Genomic DNA, 23,273 nt, shown 5'->3' on the forward strand with positions numbered 1-23,273 from the left:
TGGATCGAATATAATACACAGCTCTAAGAATAGTTTTAGGTGCCATCAAATCTACACCTACTCCAGCCCAAATAAAATACACCTCCTCTGCACTTGAGGAGACATCTATTTATGACTCCGGTAATACTATATTATTAATCTATGTTTATGACAATAAACTTAAGAAAAGTATCAAAACTGCATTCATTCATTCCCATTCAGAAGAGAATTATGTATAAGTGTTTGCCTACTTATTAGAAGCATACATAAGGAATTCCCTGAAAACGCGATTGGCAGAATTGATTGTCTTTTGTCAATACTAACTGTCAGTCAGTATTGACAGTTCTTTGGTTTTTGTTTATAGAGGTTAGGTTTAAAAATGATATTTTATCAATTTTATATTTTATTTATGATGAAAATTTTGTGAAATTTGTATACAAAACGATGGATAATGTAACCAAATTATGTCGATTTTGTCTACACTCGAATGAAAAGAATCTTCTTTTAGAAGGAAGTTTTAGGGAGAGGATAATAAACATTGGATTGAATGTAAGTATGAACCAAGGAATATGCTGTATGAACATGAACCTAGAGATTAGTTATATAGTATATCGTTGAACTAATCTGTAAACTGCGAAAATCCATTTATCTAAATTTTACAGGAGACACGAAAAACTATCTCTCTAAATATGACTAACGCTCGATTTCATAATAAAGTTAAAGAGGACTTTAAATTTTACGTTGGTACCTTTATCAATGGAATTGTAATACACATTAAAGTGAACTTTAGTTAATGTTCACTTGTTTAGGCAATACGTAAAGTATCCTTAACAATAGTAACCTATACTTATTGTACGGTTATAGAGTATATTCCCATAGGTAAGCTGGTTAAGAGTAGATAACGATTTTTCATATGTAATTTAAAGTATTATCTGCATAAATGGCACAAAGAATATTTGCTACGAGAGGTATATGGTTCAAAATGCATACAGTATCACGACTAATAAGTTATGTTCACATACATGTAGAGTACTTACAGTTTTATTCCTTGATGACGTGTCACATCAGAGCTCTGATTGAATTCCATAATCCATTTGGTTCATTTGTAAGGCACTCACTAATACGCTAAATAAATCATCGTCGATAATACTGAGCAGATTGAATTATCTGAGCGGTATAAAACGATAGCAAAAAAAGCCGGTAAAATGCGGCCTTTTTACGAATAGCGGGAGCGTCGATAGATTAGAGATGATTCTCGTTAGGAAGCTTTTGACGATCTGCCCCGGCGAGGGGTTCAAATGCGAGTCTCAACAATAACCTGGAGTTTCCAGAAAGGTTACATAAATACTACTTGAATTTTAAGTAATCAGTAGTACAGGGGCGTAACTAATTATTTTAGTGAGCCGTGTATAATATATTTATTGTACATATTGCCGGGGGCGACAGGCGAGAGAGATGGCCTATATCACCTCGAAGAGAGGGGATTGGCAAAGATGTGCACAACGATAAGAAATGTTTGAAGAAATTAGAGTTTATATACACAAGGGGTAACAACGATAAAATGGAGGAAAACGATAAGTTTTCCCCCTAGGGATAGATTTTAATCTTCCAGGGGAATCACAGCGATTTTCGTAATACCACGAAGAAAATCACCGTGAGTAGTGTGAATCTTGACAGTACGAACTAGACCATCCTTACCAGGCAATACATCTATTACCCTGGCAGTTGGCCATAAGAGTGGAGGAGTACCATCCTCCTTCAACAGAACCAAATCCCCGATCTTGACAGGGTCAGTAGGGTCGGTCCATTTATTTCTTTGCTGCAGGAGGCAAAGATAGTCTTTTTTCCACAATTTCCAAAATTGCTGTTGAATTTTACTAATACGCTGAAAAAGATTCAACCTATTTTCAGGTATCTCTGAAACACTTGGTTCAGGGGGCGCGGTTAAACTTCTTTGAACTAAGAAGTGAGCTGGAGATAGGAAAGCGAAGTCATTGGCGTCAGACGACATCCTAGTGATGGGTCTCGAATTTAGAATAGCCTCGATTTGGCATAATACTGTGTTAAACACTTCAAAGGTGAAGTGGGAATTTCCTATAATTCGATAGAGGTGATACTTCACACTCTTTATTCCTACCTCATGGAGGCCGAATTGATGGGGGTTGCGGGGAACACCCATCTTGAAAGTTATGGAGTTTTGAGTACAGAATTCCTTAATCTGTTCCGAATTATTTTGATTTAAGAAAAAATCATAGAATTCGCGCATTTCATTTTTTGCCCCATGGAAATTTGTGGCATTGTCGCTCCAAATAATACTGGGCGTGGATCTTCTGGCAATAAACCTTTTCAGAGTAAGAATATAGGCTTCTGCGCTTAATCCTGTGACGAGTTCGATATGAACACATTTAGTGCTCATGCAAATGAAATAGGCTACGTATGCTTTGTAAAGCGGTGCCTTCCTCAAATGTGAGGACTTAATTAAGAAGAACCCCCCATAGTCCACTGAGACGACTTGGAAGGGTCTAGTGGGGAGTACACGATCGGGATGCATATCTGCCATCTGTTGAACAGAATTGGGTGTCATGAATCGGAAACAGTTTACACACTTACGAATTAAGCGTTTAATCTGTCTTAATCCGTCAATTGGCCAGTACTTCATTTTGACATACGAAAGTACTGTTTGCGCGCCTGAATGTAATAACTTATGATGAGCTTGAGTCAAGATTAGTTCTACAACTCGACATTTAGAAGGAAGTAGAATGGGGTGTTTTTGATTATACGATATGGGGGCGTGTCGGAGACGTCCTCCCACACGAATCAGCCCATCATTATGTTGTAGGAAGGGGTTGAGTTTACGAATGGCTTTATTGGTCACGAGTTTAGCATTTTTCAATTCAAGAATCTCTTTTTTAAAGTAGATACTTTGGATATACCTGATGATCGCGTGATCAGCGATCTCCATTTCGGGTGGCGTCAATATATCCGTATCTCGTGGAGAGTTATTTATTTTCTTTTTAATATTACTGATGAATCTAAAAAGATAAGCGACAATTCTTTGAATTTTACGAAAAGAAGAAGATTTAGCGAATAGATTTTCAAAGGTGTCGTTGAGTTCGTGATTTGTTGCTATGTTTGAGACAACTAACTTCCTTAATTCAGGAAGATCATCCTGAAAATGAGGAATTTGATGAAGAGAAAAATCGATGGGATTGTCTCTAATAAAGCTAGGTCCGCATAACCAGTCTTCGGTGGTCTGGGGATTATCAAAGACATTTATCCCTCTGGAAGCGGGGTCAGCGATGTTTTCGTGACTTCTGACGAAATGGAAATCACAAGGAAAAGTTTCCAACAAGGAATTGACCTTTTGAATTCTGTTTTGTACAAAAATGTTCCAAATGTGTTTTTTAGAAAGTATCCAAGACAAGGCAATTGTAGAGTCAGCAAAGAGATGAGATGAAGATATACTCAAATTTTTCTTGAAGATGTGAAAAAGTCTATGAGCCAGAGTGACTCCCAACACTATTCCACAAAGTTCCAATTTGGGGATGGTGAGTTTATTTTTTAGCGGAGAAATTTTGTTTTTAGAAGCGATAAGCCGCGACGATACAGAAAAGTCTGAGTATGTCGCTTTGAGATACACACAAGTGCTGTATATTTTTTCCGATGCGTCGGTGAAAATAATTAATTGAACATCAACAACTTTCTTTTGTAAAAGTAAGCATCGAGGTACCTTGACCTCTTCTATAGTTTTGAATGTCGATAAGAGGTTTTGCCAATTTTTCATAATGATGGGTGAGTCAATGGGTTGATCCCAGTCCAATTTCTGGGACCATATTTCCTGTATCAAGAGCTTAGCGTTCACAAGGACAGGGGATAACCATCCTAGCGGGTCATACAAAGTAGCAATGTAGGAGAGAATAGTACGTTTAGTAACAACATTAGCCAATTTGAAGATAGGAGTTTTAAACGAAAAGTGGTCGCGTTCTGAATCCCAGAATATGCCTAAGACTTTATCAGATCCCGTGAAGTTAAGACTGACTTCAGAGACGGGATTTAAATTGTGTTGAGACAGAAATTCTGAAGAACTGCAGTTCCACTTGTGGAGGAGGAAACCATGGGTTTCTAGCAAAGAAGTTAATTGTTCGAAAAGACAACTTAATTCATGAAGACTGTCAGCACCGCTGATCAGGTCATCCATATAGATAGATTCTTGCAGAACACTAGTAGCAAGTTCGTGGGTATGTTTGTTGTTGTCAGCGATGTGCTTGATAACTCTTTGAGCGATAAATGGGCTACTTGGGAGCCCGAAGGGTAATCTTTGAAATTGATAGCACCGTAAAGGCTGCTGAATATTGTCCCTAAAGAGAAAATTTAACAGAAATGTTTCAGTGGGACAAATGGCGATTTGTAGGAACATAGCCTTGATGTCGCCTACTAGTGCGAATTTAAACTGACGAAACTTAGCGAGAATGTCAAAAAGTTCATGTTGGACGACATAACCTTTGTCTATGACGTCACTGAGGGAGATTCCCGTAGACGATTTATTGTTTGGATCGAAAACTATACGAGTGGAAGTAGTAGAGTTGGATTTGAAAACGGGAAAGTGAGGGAGAAAGTAATTAGGTTTACCTGAGTCATTTAGCATTTTTAACGGCACTTGAATTATTTGTCCGTTATTGAGATATTCCGATATAATGTCCTGATATTTTTCCAATAAATCAGGGTTGAGTTGAAAACGTTTCTCGAGACTGAGAAAACGTCTTTTTGCCGAGAGAAACGAATTTCCCATGTCTATATCTTCGATAGGGAGTTTGAGATTGAGTGTGGACTCATATCGTCCATTGGGGAGAACATTAACATGTTTTACAAAATTAATTTCAGCGGGGTGATCATTAATGAGATCGGTGTTCTGAGGAGCGGCTTCTTCCAGCTCCCAGAATTTTTGTAAATGATCGGATAGTTCCTCGTTGGACACTACCGGCTCATTTACGGCGGAAGGAGTGTTATGAGAACAACAAGTAACGAGAGAGTTTGAATAAAATTCCAAAGCCTTTTTAGTATTTTTCGACTTAAGAGCAAAGTCTGGAACTGACCCTGATATCGTGTACCCGAGTAGAGTGCGTTGAAGAACGGGAAGACCTTTTCCCAAACGAATTATTTCAGGTTGAATGATATCGTTATACAGGTCTGCACCGAGCAGGATACCAATTGGGGATGTTACATGGAACATCGGATCACCTAATGGTATCTCTGAGGGTATGTTTAGTTTGCTCGCCGAAATAGAAATTTGAGGAAGCGGATTTGTTATCTTTGGGAGTACAGAGCACGAGATGTCAAAAGGAACGTCGTTAGCGACAGCGAAAATTGTTGTATCTACAATAGATTGAGACGAGGATGAGGTGGAGTTAATTCCATTGATCCGTAATTTTCCATCTCTAGTGGTGAGTGACAGTTCCTTTACGAGGTCAGCACTAATAAATGAAACCTGTGAGGCCGAGTCTAAGAGTGCCTTTGCGAAGACCCTCTTGCCGCTAGGAGCGACAAGATAGACCTGGAGTGTGCTTAATAACACCAAATGATTATCAAGCGAGGCTGCAGATAGAGCCATTGAATGTGGAGTCGAATTTTGAAGATTAACTTCCGTTTCAGGAGCTCTAACATGTGAGGGCCCCTGTTGTGAATTACCCTGTGTATGGGAGTTATTTGAGATAGCGGTTTTATTATGATTATTTGAGTTGTGTTGGCCAACAGCCGCGGAAGGGTTACTATGACCCGTTTTGTCGAAATGGAGCAACGTGTGATGACGAGATTTACAAACTATGCAAGAGAATTTGGATTTACACTGATCGAGCATGTGAGACCCAAGACAATTAATACAAAATTTATTTTGTTTGACAAAACTAAAACGTTCTTTAGAATTCAACTGCTTGAACTGAGGACAAGAGTAGATCGAGTGAGAGTCGTTGCAATAGGAACATTTCTTAGGACCTAAGCGAGGCGAAAGGTTACTGGTAGAAGTGTCTGAGGCTAGGTGTAAAGAGTGTCTGGAAGTAGTAGTCGATTTTGGTTTTGATTGAGATTGAATATTCTCAAGATGAACAACGCGTGTCTCGATTTCCCCTAGAAAATGGACAAAATCAGGGGTAGCTTGGCTACCACCGGATTGGAACTCAAGAGCCCTAATGGTAGGTGCGTCGAGTTTCTGAGTAGCGATATGTATGAGAAGTAAATGCAAGAGATCTGAAGGGGGCCTATTCAAGTTCAATAGGGCCTTGAAATTATTTGACATGACCGTATGAAAATTTCTTAATTGTGAGTGATTTGCGTTTCCAGAAATAGGAGGCGCATCAAGAATTTGAGAGATGAGAGTTTTGATAAGCGATTTAGAGTTGGCGTACCTTTGTGTCAGGTTATCCCGGGCTATTTTGTAATTGTCACCTGTGAGTGGGATATGCTCGAGAAGCGTCAAAGGCTCGGAAGTTAGAAAACTTTTGAGGTAAATGAGTTTTTCCAGATCACTTAATGTAGTATCAGATCCTATTATTGTATCAAAGGTCTCAATGAATGAATTGTATTCAGTAACTAAGCCACTAAATGGTTTTAACTGAATACGAGGGAGGTTTACTGTTCGTTGCCTAGCCATAGACTGTGAGGTTAGAGAAGAATTAGGGTCAAATTGGAGGGAGGGGGTAGCAGTCACATTAGAACTTTCAATGACCTCTAACCTTTCTTCCAATAGAGAAATTGTATCCAAATATTTATCAAAAACCACAGAGGAATCAGTAGAGGGGGTAGGTTCCTCGGGGATCGTCTCCAGCACATTTTGAGCATCGCGGAAAAGTCCGTAAGAATGTTTGAGTTGTGAAATTATTTCACGAATTTTATATTTGTTTAGAGAATTAAGAGTTGTGGGAACCGAATCAGCCAACTTGGTTATATCAAGTTTTGCGGTGAGCCTCTGTCGGTTATATTTTGATCGGTCAGCCATGTTGCGAGAATGTGAGATTAGATAGATTATTTGCAAATGTCTAAACCTATAAATCGATGCGAAAATGAGAGAATATGTACAATATATTATATATTACACGTTTAATAGTGTGAGATTGGCTTAATAGTATCACCCTGTATGAGCGCAGATTAGTATATGAAATGCAAAACTATAAAATTTCAAAATATATGCAATTTTCCAAAATGGGTATTTTTCAGCAAGTGTGAGACACCCTTAACAAGTATTTAAATTAATTAAATTGAAGGAAAAAACAATTATTTATTTTCTATAGTTTTCTAGAAGTGTAAAATGAGCTTAAGCGAAGCTAAATGTAGCAAAAACTTACAATTTATGCAAGAAAACAAAATTATTTTTAATAATTTTTGTAACCTGTGAACCAGGCTTAATCGGATTCAAAATTATAAATTTAATTTAAATCAAAAGGTTGAACAAACAATGTTAAAATTATAACACCCGTACTATCAGCCAAGAAATGAGTACACTTTTTGTATACTATAAACAGAAAAATATATTTACGAAAATAAAATAATGTAATATATGCAAATATTTTTTCATACAAACAAAACGACTCCTTTATTTGAACAAAGCAAGTAGTTTCTGAAATTGCACGTGTAGACCGGGCTTAACAACCTACCAGCTATTGTAGAGACGTGCTGGGTTAAATACTGAGAATTTGAGTGCAGAAAGAGAGGAATATTTTATTTTTGTGCCGGGGCGGCGTGGCTTGGAAATTTCCAAATGCAACAGAAAGACACTATAAATGAAAAACCGTTATTCTCAGAATAGAGATTATCAAAATATGCAAATACGAAGGACCTTGAGGATTTAATTAATAAATAATTAATATGATACGGCTCGATGGAACAGAAATGTTTAGGCAATACGTAAAGTATCCTTAACAATAGTAACCTATACTTATTGTACGGTTATAGAGTATATTCCCATAGGTAAGCTGGTTAAGAGTAGATAACGATTTTTCATATGTAATTTAAAGTATTATCTGCATAAATGGCACAAAGAATATTTGCTACGAGAGGTATATGGTTCAAAATGCATACAGTATCACGACTAATAAGTTATGTTCACATACATGTAGAGTACTTACAGTTTTATTCCTTGATGACGTGTCACATCAGAGCTCTGATTGAATTCCATAATCCATTTGGTTCATTTGTAAGGCACTCACTAATACGCTAAATAAATCATCGTCGATAATACTGAGCAGATTGAATTATCTGAGCGGTATAAAACGATAGCAAAAAAAGCCGGTAAAATGCGGCCTTTTTACGAATAGCGGGAGCGTCGATAGATTAGAGATGATTCTCGTTAGGAAGCTTTTGACGATCTGCCCCGGCGAGGGGTTCAAATGCGAGTCTCAACAATAACCTGGAGTTTCCAGAAAGGTTACATAAATACTACTTGAATTTTAAGTAATCAGTAGTACAGGGGCGTAACTAATTATTTTAGTGAGCCGTGTATAATATATTTATTGTACACACTAGTAAGTTAATTATGAAACCGGGCGTAATGCCAATACTATGTATCTCCCATTTTAAAAGATTATTTTATAGGTACACGTATCACTAATATTTGTATATTGTTTAATAAGTATTTAATATTACTTACCACCAACTTTTTCCTGAATATATCACTTTCTAAACAGTGATATGTCAGTCGGGTGAAACGACAAACTAGGGAGTTGCATATTTTCCGTACTAAATTTGGTGGCAAGGGAGATACAGTGCATACGAAAAAGTCCCTATTTACTCATTTGCTTAAAATATGCATGTGCATCCTTTTTAAACAATAAGTAGGTACTTTTTCAAACAGATGGCAGTAATACCTCATTTTCAGAAAATTATGGAGTTACTCAGTTTACAGATTTGGACGACGGTATACTGGAAAGTATAGACTTATTGAATATAAATGATTTTGAGTGTATATTTGGAATAACAGTGCAGACAAACTTTGTTAACAAATGCCTATGAAGTATTTTCTGGCCTAACATCTTCATCAGAAATGAAGATCTGCTACACCTGATCCAACAAAAGAGGGTAGAAAAGTTCAGAAAGTGAGGTTGGATCTGTCACACACTTCGAAAAAATAGCTCCAGTATTGTAAAGACTGTCCTAGAGTGAAATTCCCAAGAAAAAAGAAAAAGAGATCACATATCGATGGTTTAGTGTGAAAACCTCATTTTACAGAAAATTTTACATGAGTGACTTTAAACTGAATTTCTGCATACTCTAACCCAAAATATATACAGTGCGTCCATAAAGTAACGCATAAATTCATTATTTCGTAAACTGGCGACTTTAAGGAAAAATTCTGAAATAGGTCGATTTTTATTTTTAAATTACAATTTTTTGGCATATATATCATACTAGTGACGTCATCCATCTGGACTTGATAACGTAATCGATGAATTTTTTAAATGAGAATAGTGGTCATGTGATAGCTCATTTGCAAGGGTATGTAATTCTCTATTTATTAATACAAACAATAACATAATTATTTATACAGGGTGTCCAAAAAGAATTTTTTAATTAAATTAATTGAGACAAAAAGAAGAATGTATGTAACTTATTTAATTCAAAATTCGTTTTACTTTTGTCAGAAAACAAGAATACATGTACATGTTTATTTGACAAATAATAAATATTGCTTTTCGCTTAAATTCAATGTTAGAGCTGCCACCCACCTGCCTCTTGGAAGTTTAACATTACGCTTAAGTGAAAATCAATGTTTATTTTTTAAATAAAACATTTTTATGTTTTCTGGCACGAATAAAATATATTTAGAATTAAACAAATTACATACATTCATCTTTTTGTACCGATTAATTTAATTTAAAAAAAATCATTTTTTGGACACCCTGTATAAATAATTATATTAATGTTTATATTATTGAATAGAGAATTACATACCCTTTCAAATGAGCTATTACATGACCCCTATTCTCATTTAAAAAAATCATCGATTACGTCATCACGCCTAGATGGATGACATCACTAGTATGATATGTATGCCAAAAAATCGTAATTTAAAAATAAAAATCGGCCTGTTTCGGGATTTTTTTCTTAAAGTCTCTGGTTTACGAAATAATGAATTTATGCTTTACTTTATGGACGCACTGTATGAAAAATGTATGTGTAATGATCTAAACATACTCAGAATCAAAAAATGTAAAGATAGTTTTTTGTTTTAAGTTATAGTCTGCAGAAATTAAGTTTAAAGTCTCTCCTGTAAAATTTTCTGTGAAATGAGATACGAGGTTTTCACACTAAGCTATCAATATATCACATACTTAAAGAATATCAATCATGGAAGAGATAAGATGTCAAGTAAGGTCTTGGAATGAGGGGAAGACCTTAGCACAAAATAGAACTTGATGATGTGTTATCACTGAAGCTATATGCTTCACTATGGACTTAAAAACCTTATATAACATAGTTGCTTGCCTGCCGTCATAAGTAATATAGTTGGTTGATGCTTGATTTGTTAGTGCATGGCCATGGATGAATCCAATTTTTAAAAAGTGGGTTTTTTAGTATGAACATCATCATCATCAATACTGTCCGTCTCTGTCATTGTCTCACTCCATTTCCTCTAGACTCTAGATCCTTTCTGGCTGTATCTTTTCATCTTTTCCCAGGCCATCCTACAGATTTTCTCTCATCTGATGTTTCCAAAACACAAGGCGATTATTGTAAATGCATAAGTATGACATGTTCTGCCCATCTTAGTTTATTGGCCTTTATATGTCTTTCTTGATTTTTCTTTCCGAAGAGAGACTACAACTCGTTTTTTTTATAAACCCTTAATTTAAATTTATTTGTTTCTTGTTGTAGTTTCTTGACAGTATCTTGGAAGGATTGCTTGAACAGTCTGGTAATATGGTATTATGGTTTTGGTAATATGGTATTACGGTCTGGTATTAGGAATAAAGGGTTTGTATTATTTGTAAGTATTTCTTGAAATACTAATGTAGCAATGTAGGTGTAGGTGATATGTAGTAAATTAAGAGTAAACAGTAGCGATCAACAGGTAGCAACAAAATATAACTTCGGGAGATAGTATCATAAACTTTGGCAACAGTGGTAGATAATCTTTGACATTATCTAAGATTAATATTTTGACAATATCATAGTCGCGCTAAATGGAAGTAAGAGAAAACAACTTTATTATTAATAGATATTTATAAAAATAAACCAAAATGGGTGAAAATTTTATGTTAAGATAGGTATTTAGAAAGGTATTTGCATGAAATATCTAATAATAAAACAATAATAAATAATCATTTTTTATTGTGAAGCGAAACAAATTTCGATTTTCGCATAATTTTGGCACTGTTTTTAATAGACTTTTTTTTGGAAGGTTTCACTTTATTTTTCGTTTGATTTACTTTTTCCATTTTGTTAAACTATTGATAATATTTTTAGAATAAAAAATCCTCCTAAAACTTTATATACTCGCATTAGAATTCGAAATATTTTTACGTAAAATATACTTACCTAGCTACATATGTACATATAACTAAAACTCACAATTAACAACAATCTATTCTTTCAAAGAGGCCAACAACTTATACAACAATAACAAATATATAATAAATTAACTATCAATAAACACTACTTTCCTATGAAACAACAAAAACGAATTCTTAAATTAACACACTACTGCACTGAACAGATATCGATAAAGATGAAAGAACAGATTAGAGAAAATCTGACGCAGGTTTGTCAAAATGATAGTGATAATTTCTCTATGTTGCCTAATTAGTTATTTAGTTATATTATGTTCGATTTCGTGTTAGAAATAAAAAATTTTAGTAGTTCCAAGATTACACAAAATCTAAGCATGGGATAAAAAAGTTTATTTGAAGAAAGTTTTTTTTTCTTCTTAATGCCGGTACAGGCTCCTTTTTTCAATATTTTATTTAGTTATAGAGTAATTTCCACGTACTAACATATTTCTGAAATTGGGCTCTGTACTGCCATTCTTTATTATATTACGAATATGTGTGTCAAATATCTCGACAAAATATTCAAAATTACAGCCGCAATCTTGGAACGCATTTGTTGCTACCTTATTGTTTAATATGCTATGTTTAATATTGGTGAGTTAACTTATTGAGTAAGTAATAAGGTAGATATAAGAATAGACAAATATGGTATGGTGCTTCTCAGAGGCTTTTTTCAGTGTGACACAAGTGACAGAAAAAAAGGCACGTCCGTGATACATACACATTTATAACATTTATTCCAGTTGTTGATAGATGGCGCTATAATCGAAAAAAAGGTTTAGGTATTTACGCATTATTTACCTATTACATATTTATTACGACTACAATTTAAAGTTCTCCTCAGTCTTTCAGTGTGTCATTAATGACGTAATATATGATTTGAAGAATGTAGAGAATAGTGATGTTAGAAGAGAATATTCTCCAGAATATTCTCGGCCAGAAAATTCTCTCGAGAATATTCTCGGCAAAAATTTGCTATATTTTCAAAAACCGAAACAAAAATAAAAACTAGATACGGGTCAAATTATTATAATTTAAAAAATATGTAGATATATTGTTTTTGCCAATCCCATGAACCACTAGCAAGGGTGTTTACAGTGTCAATATTTATTGTTTTGGTGCAATATTAACGTGCAAATATTTAGAATGGTGTTCATTTAAGCAGAGAAGAACAAGTTGAGGAAACTGAGTTTGTAGATAATTTAGCAACTTTAAAATATGATGATGAAAACCATACGTTGTAAAATCAATTGAAAAACTAGACTTAATCATATGGTGAAAAGGTACATGTTTCGGAACAAAATTAACTAAAATAGTAGTTGATATATTAAGCATGCCTTCATCCAGTGCAGCGACTGAAAGAAGTTTCAGTGCTTATGGTTTTTTATCCACCCCTCTAAAAGAAACCGGCTCACTGCTGAACGGGCTCGTAAGGTAACTTCTATTGCTCACAATTTAAAATTGTTAGACGTAGACCAAACTATGACTGAGCTGGCCACTCGTGAAAAACAAAATCCCACAACTCATCAGTACATTGAAATGCAGATTGTAGATGACTAGGATGAGCTAATGATAGAAATAGATTCTGAATCTGAGGCCTCATCTTTTTTCATACCACATCGATTATTTGCTGTTAAGAACAAAAATTCATTTCTTTATCAAAGAAATTTTGTGTTTTCTGTTGTTTTTTGTATTTTTTTATATACAAAAAACACTGTTGTTTCGTTTCAAAATTTTGTATGTAAGATCATGATTTTTAAAACCCTATTTTTCATCTTCAACAATATTCTTAAGTACGTCATGGGGTTCATTCTCAGAAAATTCTCCATATCGAGAATATTCTCGAGAATATTCTCCGATTTTTCATTCTCGAGAATTTTCCAACACTAGTAGAGAATCATAGCATGACATTTTAGTTAAATCTGACAATTGTCAGAATCGTCCCTAATCGTAATTTGGTATAAAAACAAATCAATTGTGTTTATTTCATTTATAAAATCGTATGTTGTTTATTTTGTATAGTCTTTTAAATTGTACAAATTATAGTCATATAGATAATACATAAATCATTTTTTGTTCGATTATAGCGCCATATATCAACAACTACAATAAATGTTATAAATGACTTTAATCACGGACGTACGTTTTTCTCTGTCACTTCCAACTTAATGCGTTAGAAAGAAATCGAAAAACTGTGACGCACTGAAAGATGCCTCTGAGAAGGAGTATATTATCTCACATTACACAAGAATGACAGAAAGTATACTAAAACTTACTTTTTAGATATCAGAAAATCCCAAGATACCTTCAATAATATGTTCAAGTTGCATAGATTTTATTAATGAAATACATAGATTTATTGAAACAGCTCACAACTCGGAGAAGGTTTTACAAAAACTCTTTTGTGAAAGTAATTCCGAAGATGTAAAACAGGATCCAATAAAGTAAATTATAATAGGTGCTACTATAGTATGCGGTATATCTCTGCATATAGCTCTATTATATAGTGTGTCTACGGATCAGTATCTGAAAATTCCTGAAGGATTTGCACAAAATAATGAAATGCAAGAAAACTTGTGCAGAAAAAATTGATTCACAAGTAATAAACATTTGGAGCAAAATAAGCAAATACGGAGCAAAAACGTAAAATGAAAGATTACTCTAATAATAACAAAATAAATGCACCCCAACTAGGTATATACAAAAACAATTTATATGTAACCTAATTATTTACAAAATGATACAGCCTAATTATTATTAAAGAAAAAATGTATGCACTTTAATTTACGAGAGAAAAACAGTCAATGATTCTAGCTAAAAAAGTCATGCAGGTTCCCTGACCAATAATTAAAAAAATACCCTATCTATATACCTGTCTGACGTCCTATCTCAATACGAGAAACAAGTCCTCTTCCTCGCATAGCGCATAGTCAAGACATATCTAATTTTTGTAAATCTATCAGGTCATGTTATTTGAAAACAGTGGTTGTTATTTGCGCAAACCCTTCTGGGAAAAGATTATGGTGTTATTTATATAATAGTAAAGAATATCAACTTTATAAGGAAACGCCCCTGTCAGACTTCATTAGATTACAAAGATTGCAATGGGCCGGACATGTGATAAGAATGGGAGAGGATAGGCTACCAAAACGAGCACTGAATGCTAGAATGCAAGGAAAGAGACCGGTTGGGAAGCCACGAAAGCGCTGGGAAGACACAGTAAACAGCGACGCACAAGCCCTTTTAGGAGTCCGTGTATTGAGAAGAGCAGCCACAGACAGGCAAGGGTGGAGGCAAAAAATAAAGGAGGCCAAGGCTCAATTTGGGCTGTAGTGCCGTAGAAGAAGAAGAAGAAAGAATAGAAACAAGTTTATGGTGTATTCCTGAAAATGTTTATTACTATTTAGCAATAAACATTTTGCCTACAAACGGTTGGTTGCCTTTCATTACTGTGTGCAAACCCTTCTGAGAAATGGTTATCGTGCTGTTTAGCCACACAGGTAGACCGCAAGCTATAGGAGAACATAGACGGTAGACCCCATACTATAGCGGCATCTATAATGTATATTTAAGAAGGAATGAATCTTATTGTTCAATATTTTAGTGATGTACCTTGTGAGCAGAAAATCTCTGAAACAGAAAATGATAGCAATGAGTATCCTGAAAATATACAAATCCGATTGTCTCCAGTTATATTTCAAAAGAATAAAAACTTATCTGTAAAAGCTAAAGATACGTATCATGAGGATTCTAGTGATAATTGCGATGAACTGTTATCAGTAAGATCTGGAAGTACATTAGTAAGTATATTAGATGATTGCAATAGGGAACTTGCACATTTTTTTTATTACATAATAATGTTCAGTTTTGTATAAAAATGAGATTTCCAAAATTTCACGCTTCAAAAACTCATAATAACTTAGAAGTACAAATTTAAAGTCTTCTTTATCTTAAAATAGTTCAAACGACCCGTGACGTCATAGAGTTTAACTATGTGGTTCCGTTTATGGTTATATTTACGTATATTCTTCTTCTTCTTCTTTAGTTTATTGGCCTCCACCTACTTGGGTATTTGCCCAGCTCGTCGTCGGGGAATAAAGGAAAATATTTATATTCTAATGACATTTATCGTATGTCGTTGTAATAATATATACCAGTTGTTGAGATTGGAGTTTGATACAGTTTTTGAAGGAAAGGAAAGAAGGTTTACTATTGAAAATAAAACCATTTTGTAAAAGTACAAATTTTCTATGAATAATTCAGACGATCAAAAACACTTTTAACGTCACACAACTGTATTTTTTACTGACGTTTATGATGTCTAATTTAAAATTATATATACAATTGGTGTAGAATGTAAACATACAACCCCGTGACGTCACGATGCGTTTTGGGGTGGCTGGTATAAGTTGAATTTTTAGTCGTCTTTAGGGGCCAAACGAAAGACAAACAAAACTTTTTTATCTTTGATACAGGTTCTAAATTATGTTCTGTTGTGATTTATACCATTTTTTTCGAATTTAAAATTTTATGCAAGTTCCCTATTACTTCCTTAATAAAATTGAGTGAAAAACTGGGTTGGCTGTATACCATATAGTTAAACAAACTCTAACATGAAGTATGTAATAGGTAATCTCTAACCACTTCTATGTAATAGGTATAATTTACTAAAATCTTAAAAAATCCCAATGGATTGAATAAAATATGTTCAAAACGTTTTCGGACCTATCAGTCTATCATCAGTGAATTCATATACTTGCTAACTAGTCCCAGAACCAAACAATGGTTGTAATTATAATTCAATCTACATTAAAATGTAAAATTGAAAAGGCTAGACGCCGATGTTAATAGAAACCCTGGGAACATGGTGAAACCCTAAACGAGAACTTTAACCAACCATCTTAGGCCAACAATCATGATGGACTGATAGGTCCGAAAACGTTTTGAACATATTTTATTCAATCCATTGGGATTTTTTAAGATTTTAGCAAATTATACCTATTACATAGAAGTGGTTTTACTTCATGTTAGAGTTTGTTTATTAAATTCTCTTTTCCTCTTTAAGTCCTCTAGACATCAAGGTGTTGCATATCTTTATGTTCAAAATTTTGGAATGTAACCTGTCTATGAATGTGTCTTCAAATTTGTGCTGTTCTATTTTAACTGTTTTAGTTGCAAACAGTGGAGTTACACAGTGAGAGATGTATATACCAATGCGATATATGTCAAAAAAAATTTGACATCTTTTTTGATTATCAAGACCATCAGGAATCACATAATGGAGAGTTTGTTTTTTGTTGTTCCAAGTGCAGTGAGGTGTATGCTAATAGAACGGATCTTGTTGAGCATGAAAATAATCATAGAGTAGGATGTCCAATTTGCCAGAAACTAGTGTTGCCTAAAAGCTTGGAAGCGCATATGAAGAAACACTCAGATATTTTTAAGTAAGTTCATTTAAAAATATTGATATACAGTGATGGGTACGCTAATAACTGACAAAATAACAAAAAAGACGGAAACCATATTAAGATGTGAGCTAAAAAGAGATACATTTAGTAGAGGTGGGAGGTTTAGCGATAGAAACCTATAAATTTACATTTTATTGATTGTTTCCCACCTTTAGACGTATCGGACGAGTTTGGCAACTACCGTCGTGACAGTGACAGTTTTAGTTGTCATACTCCTCTAATACATCTAAAGGTGGGAAACAATCAATATAATGTAAATTTATAAATTCTATTTTATTCATTACACCTATTGTTTTCTATACTAATTAAATTTTAGTTTGTATCAACTGGGCAACCTATTATCCTACAATTATTTATTATCAATTTTACATATTCACCAGTTTGTCACAAGAATTTTCTCAATTTCATAAAAATTGTTCCATAATAATTGCATTCCTGAATCATACTTTCTACTATCAGATTGACTATATCTTAACTCTAATCTATTTAAGTTTTTAATTTTCACCTACATCCAAATAAAAATTTCCCTTCTACCTATACAACCATCAATACACATACTGTGGACATATCATATAAATTTCTTGATATAATAATATCCCTTTTCAAAATTTAAAACTTCTTCTATATCACCACTTATTTAATTTTATTTCTGTCATTACTACTAATCAGCTCACTTTATCATATTGAAATTTTTTGATCAGGTTTATTTTATTTGATACAGTCAATTTGTAGTTACCTACAGTTAAAATAATTTTTATTTTGTAAAACACATTTTCTTTTAATTTTAAAAAACAATAGATTTAATTAACAGACATTTTCAGATATTAAAATCTTTACCATATCTTTGTCTTGGATCATGACTTTGTTTTTAAATTTCCTTGAAAATCGACTACCTTCTTCCTCAACTGTCAATGTCACATCAAGCATTTCCTTACATAGCTTTGACACTTAGTAGTCATCGTTGACCGAAGATGGTTGATTGGGTCCTCGGGTAGAGTTTCACCATGTTCCCAGAGGTTTAATCCCTGAACATCGGCGTTTAGCCATTTTAAATTTATTTCAACATAATGTAGATTTATTTATAATCACAACCATTGTTTGGTTCTGGGGCTATTTTGCAAGTATTCAAGTAAGTAATCATAACCACATTTTTTAACTTTCACAATTTCAACCATCTTTTCAATTTTAATAGTGGGATTACTTATTTGATTTTAGATTCACTGATGATGGACCGATAGGTTTGAAAACGTTCTGATGAACTCATTTTATTGAATCCATTGGGATTCTAAAAATTTTAGTAAATATACCTTTTACATAGAAGTGGTTTTTACTTCATGTTCCAGTTTGTTTAACTATAAGGTATACAGCCAATCCAGGGAACTACCCCTTTTTAGTAAATTTATAAGTTTCTATCGCTAAATTTCCCAGCTCGACTAGTTTCGTCTCTTTTTATCTCACAACTTAATATGTTTTCCATCTTTTGCGTTATTTTGCCGGTTATTAGCGCGCTCATCACTGTATCGATTTAGTCCCTAGGAATTATTTGGGAATTTTTAAGGAAAACCAATGCTTCTAGACAGCCCTAGAGTTTCCTTCCTAGGATCAGATTTGCTACATCTCCTACGATTTCTTTACAGACATTTTATTCCTGGTATATTGTGGGTTTGCGCTCTATATCCATAGTGGCTTACGATCGTTGATCTGCTGCTCATACCTTTTCACCGTTTGTTCATCTTTCAGGATGAACTATTTCTTACTAATACTATCATCAGCATACAGAAAACACCATGGAATATTACTCAGTAGTTTTCCTGTTATCTGATCCAACGTAAATGAAAATAAATAAGGACTAAGCACTGAGCCCTGATGCTACTGTCGTACAAAATTTGTGGGTCTATCCAGCATGTCCTGATACTTTAAATATGATATGTAATAATATAAGTTGTTCCTAAATATCTTTTTTATTTTGTAATATATTTTAGGTGCAATATATGTGACTCCCGGCATTCCTCAAAAGCAGCTATGGAAAAACACATGAGAGCACGGCATGAGGGCCTAAAAGGATACATCTGCCATGTATGTGGAAAACAGAATAGTTGTCAAACGTCAATGAATCGCCACCTAGCATCTCATCTTCAAAACAAACCGTATACATGCAATTTATGCAGCTTTGCAACAAAATTAGAAACGCTTTTGAAAGTACATATATCTAGGAAACATTCTTCTGAAAAATGCATGTGTAATATATGCGAGAACTGGTTTAAATCAAAATTTAGTTTGAAACGGGTAATCTATTTTTGTTTATGTTTAATGTAGTATTTGATGCTGTATGTTAAATGCAATATTTCATGGTCCAGAAGTTTACTCTAACATCTTGTAATTCATCATCATAATTGGCGTGACAGGATAGGAAGGAATGGAAGCTGATTCTGGAACAGGCCAAGACCCACCATGATTTGTAGAGCCAACGATGATGATGAATTCAGTTCTGTCAACACTGTCCTAGGCTGCTTTGAAGTCGACGAGGAGATGGTCTATATCTATGTTATATTCTAGTGACTTTTCTAAAATTTGTCTATTTTCGTGTATTTGGTGTATAGTTGACTTGCCGGCAGCGAATCGGCATTGATAATGTCCAAAAATATCCTTTGTAGGTAGGACTCTCTCAAAAAGTAGGTTGCAATGAAGTTCACCATCCTTTTTAACTTCCTCTTCTTTATGTGCCTCATTTTTTATATTTTATCAACTCATATTTTTCATTTCTTAGTATGTGACCAAAGTAGCTCATTTTTCTTTCCTTCGTAGTGTTGAGTATTAAGGTGTTAGACAAGGATGCGTGTTGTCACCTGACTTATTTAACATTTATGGTGAACATGTCATGAGGATGGCTTTAGAAGGATGGGCCGGTGGAGTAACAGTAGCTGGTAGGAAAATCTCTAATTTAAGATTTGCTGATGACACTACACTTATAGCAGCAAATGAGCAAGAAATGTTTGATCTTCTGCGAAGAGTTGAGTACGAAAGCAATAAAGTTGGTCTGAAAATCAATAAAGCTAAGACAAGAATAATGGTGGTCGACAGATTCCACACTATTTAACTGACTAACATGTTACAGGAATACCAGATAGTAAACAGCGTTGTCTATCTCGGGTGTAGTATAACTAACGATGTTAACTGTGAAACAGAAGTTCTGAGACGTATTGGTATGACAAAAAATGCGATGAGTCGCCTAACTAAAGTTTGGAAAGACAGATCTATCTCTCAAAATATCAAGATGAGATTGGTGAATACCCTTGTATTCTCCAACTCAAGAATATCCACCACAAAAAAATCGTAGCATGTGATCTGTCTTTAAAAAGACAACAACATGCAACGGTGACAGTAAAAAAACCAGGAAAAAACCTCGTGATACTATCCCGACATCGTAAGTATTTGGTCTTACATTTAGTTTACATTCGACATCCGATTTGGGCGTCGAAACGTTAATAAAATTATTTTTTCAATTTAATTGTGGCTTATTTCCCAACCAAAATATGTAGTTAATTATAAAAATGTCACAAGGAAATAGCTTCAGAACAACATTAATATTTCCGTGTTTGTTACGTGTTGTGTCCATGGTATTTTCCAGATTCTTTGATAACACCACATCTCAAAGCTGGTGAGTATTTTTTTAGTTGCGTCCGTAATTGTCCAGGGTTCAACTCCATATAAACGGACAGAGAATATATAACATCCTAATACTCTAGTTCTAATTTCTATTACCAGTTTTCCATTACATAATACTATTTTCATCTTATTGAAAGCGTTTATGGTAATCTCTATGCTTCGTTTTATTTAGAGGCTACGGTTCCATTGTTCATTTAGTTCACATCCTAAATAGGGATGCCCTTTTTAGGGAAGTCAACAAAAAAAAGAAGAAGTGGTTTCTTCCTACTTAAAAAATAAGTTAATATGGAAATAAAAAGTATGTGCCTGTTTTTATTGCTATTTTTTGTATAAAATTGCAGCTATTGTATGAAATATAATCAAATGGTACAATGTCTGTTTGTTATTATAGAGAATTGTTGAATATTAGGAGGTTTCCCTTTGCTTTAAAATATTTTTTATATAATTTGTATTTTTTTAGCACCAAAATCGTATGCACAACCCTAAAAAGTACCGTTGCAATCATTGTGGGAAGCATTTTCGTGAAAAATTCAATTTGACTCAGCACGTACAAAGTAAGCATTCCAAACAACGTGTATATGAGTGTAAAATATGCCATCGAGAGTTTTATACCACGCAACATTTGAAAAACCACATGCACACTCATCGAAGCGGTTGCGTCAGTTGTCCCAAGTGTAGGAAAGTTTTTGCGTACAAGAAGTATTTGGAGAAACATATGATCAAATGTACTGGTGCGAAAAATAAGAAGGAAGATGTTGATATATCTGTGATAAAAGATGAAAATGAATAAATATACTTAATTTAATTTATACATTGTGTTTATTTGTAGTTAGGTTTCCGCAAGGATTTAGTTTTCCAAAAATATCTTGGAGTCATACTAGACCGGTCACTAACATATAAATTCCACTGTCAGAATACAAGACAAAAGGTTATTACGAGAAACAACCTCCGAAAATTTGTAGGGAGCAAGTTTGGTGCAAATCCACAGGTCTTGAAGTCAACAGCTAAGGTCTTATGTTTCTCAGCAGGGGAATAGGTTTGTCCCGTGTGGGGTAGATCTAGACACCAGACACCCCCAAGTCAAGGGCGGGTCCAGGGAGGGGGCCATGGCCCCCTCTGAGAGATTTAAAAAAAATTATCCAAATTTAAGTATTTGCAGACTGAGCTAGACAAATAAAAATACTTTAATAACGATAAGTTTTGAATGTCTATGGCACTCAAAAGTGTGTGAAAAGTGCCTTAATACTCACCATTTTGACCCCAATTTCTAAAAAATTTCCCCCAGAGCCCGGTGAGCTTAAAGTTCATGGCCCCTCCCGAAAATCTGTCCTGGATCCGCCCTTGCCCCAAGTCACCACTGTATAAAATGAAACGTGTAGAATAACTATTAGCTGTATGAAATCTACCCCTCTATCCATGATACTATAAATAACAAGATAATATATTGCGCATCCTGAAGAGAGGGGAGTCGTGACGTAACTGGAGACCTGCGAGTTCGTAATGTCCGATTAGTTTGAATCGTTCGCGGTTGTAAGCTAAGTGTATTTTATCTTCTTAAAAGTGAGGTGTCTTTTAAAAACAAATAACACAAAAAAGTCATTTAATATTATTTTGCTAATTGAATAATTTCATCACAGAATGCATACAAATCCCATTTAACTTTAACAAGAATTCAGGTCTCCAGTTACGTCATCATGTCCCAACTCGGACGTATTTGCGCTACGGAAAGATACTAGAGTCCTTTTCGTGAACATTTTTTAGTGCGTCACAGTTTTTCGATTTCTTTCTAACGCATAAAATTGTATGTGACAGAAAAAAGACACGTCTGTGATTACAGACATTTATAACATTTATTCTAGTTGTCTATAGATGGCGCTATAATCGAAAAAAGTTATTTACGAATTATATAATAGATCTACGAATATAATGTGTACAATTTATAAGACTATACAAATAAAAGAAAATACTATTTTATAAATGCAATAAACACAATTAATTTGTTTTTATGCCAAATTGCAAATAAAATGTGACAACTGTCAGATTTAACTAAAATGTCATGTTAGAATAAATGTCGTAAATGTATATTATCACGGACTTACCTTTTTTTTCTATCATTTGTGGCGCACTGAAAAATGCTCATGAAAAGGACTTTACATACAGTCCATCTAATTGACTTACTGTTGCACGTCATTATCTACGTTAGAGATCTAAGTTGACATTGTTGCCCAATTACAAAAAATTCTTGAATTCATTTTAAATCAAATACAATTGCATTATGCAGCAAAACAAATTAATATTCAATGTAAATAAATAAAAACTTTAGAAATAGAAAACAGTTAACATAATGAAACAAATACTTATAGTAAAGAATATAAACAAATATGAAGTGCCATCACCGTAGCTGTCAAATAAATGTTCCAAATTTATGCCAAAATATCTCGTTCGATTACAGTTACAGTGTGTTCCGAACAAATGTGCATCATAAAAAGCTTTATTCTCCATTTATACAAATTAAATGAAACATATTATTTCTACGCGTATATAATAAAATATGTCTAGTGGCTGTAACGCCAGTGTATACTCGGCAAAGTGATTCTAAAAAAGAACACACCTACTACCTGCCACC

The 23,273-nt window shown here is 34.1% G+C and overlaps 2 protein-coding genes across 4 annotated transcripts in view; one reads left to right on the forward strand and one right to left on the reverse strand.

Annotated features, from left to right (window-relative positions):
- LOC126880655 (uncharacterized) overlaps positions 1–8,484 on the reverse strand; it is an 85,027-nt gene extending 76,543 nt beyond the window's left edge. The window contains exon 1 of one of the 2 annotated variants that reach the window (XR_007696668.1): positions 8,094–8,484. Coding sequence is in view for 1 of the 2 variants with exons in the window: in XM_050644700.1 (XP_050500657.1) it covers positions 1,580–4,624 (3,045 nt within the window). In the remaining variant the exon portion in view is untranslated. Of the gene's footprint in view, positions 1–1,016; positions 4,762–8,093 lie in introns of those variants that run through there. The other variant, XM_050644700.1, reaches the window with a different exon arrangement.
- LOC114332118 (telomere zinc finger-associated protein-like) lies at positions 328–21,456 on the forward strand. Of its 2 annotated transcripts, XM_028281854.2 has the most exons (7): positions 362–528; positions 10,840–10,951; positions 13,797–13,957; positions 15,118–15,313; positions 16,686–16,957; positions 18,964–19,267; positions 21,108–21,456. In XM_028281854.2, the coding sequence occupies exons 2-7, from the start codon at positions 10,907–10,909 to the stop codon at positions 21,435–21,437; spliced, it is 1,308 nt and encodes a 435-aa protein (XP_028137655.1). In that variant the 5' UTR covers positions 362–528; positions 10,840–10,906; the 3' UTR covers positions 21,438–21,456. The 2 variants fall into 2 exon arrangements, with proteins under 2 accessions (XP_028137654.1, XP_028137655.1); XM_028281853.2 differs by lacking the exon at positions 10,840–10,951 and having other exon boundaries at positions 328–528.
- The last annotated feature ends 1,817 nt before the right edge of the window (positions 21,457–23,273 follow it).

The sequence above is a fragment of the Diabrotica virgifera genome, chromosome 2 (assembly GCF_917563875.1).
Source record: "Diabrotica virgifera virgifera chromosome 2, PGI_DIABVI_V3a".
NCBI lineage: Eukaryota > Metazoa > Arthropoda > Insecta > Coleoptera > Chrysomelidae > Diabrotica > Diabrotica virgifera.

Bases quoted from the DNA above. Each gene is read 5' to 3' on its own strand.
- LOC114332118 (XM_028281853.2), top strand. From the start codon at position 424: ATGGATAATGTAACCAAATTATGTCGATTTTGTCTACACTCGAATGAA. The intron at 16,958-18,963 runs GTAAGTTCATTT...AATATATTTTAG, and splicing joins AAACACTCAGATATTTTTAA to GTGCAATATATGTGACTCCC. The intron at 19,268-21,107 runs GTAATCTATTTT...GTATTTTTTTAG, and splicing joins CAAAATTTAGTTTGAAACGG to CACCAAAATCGTATGCACAA.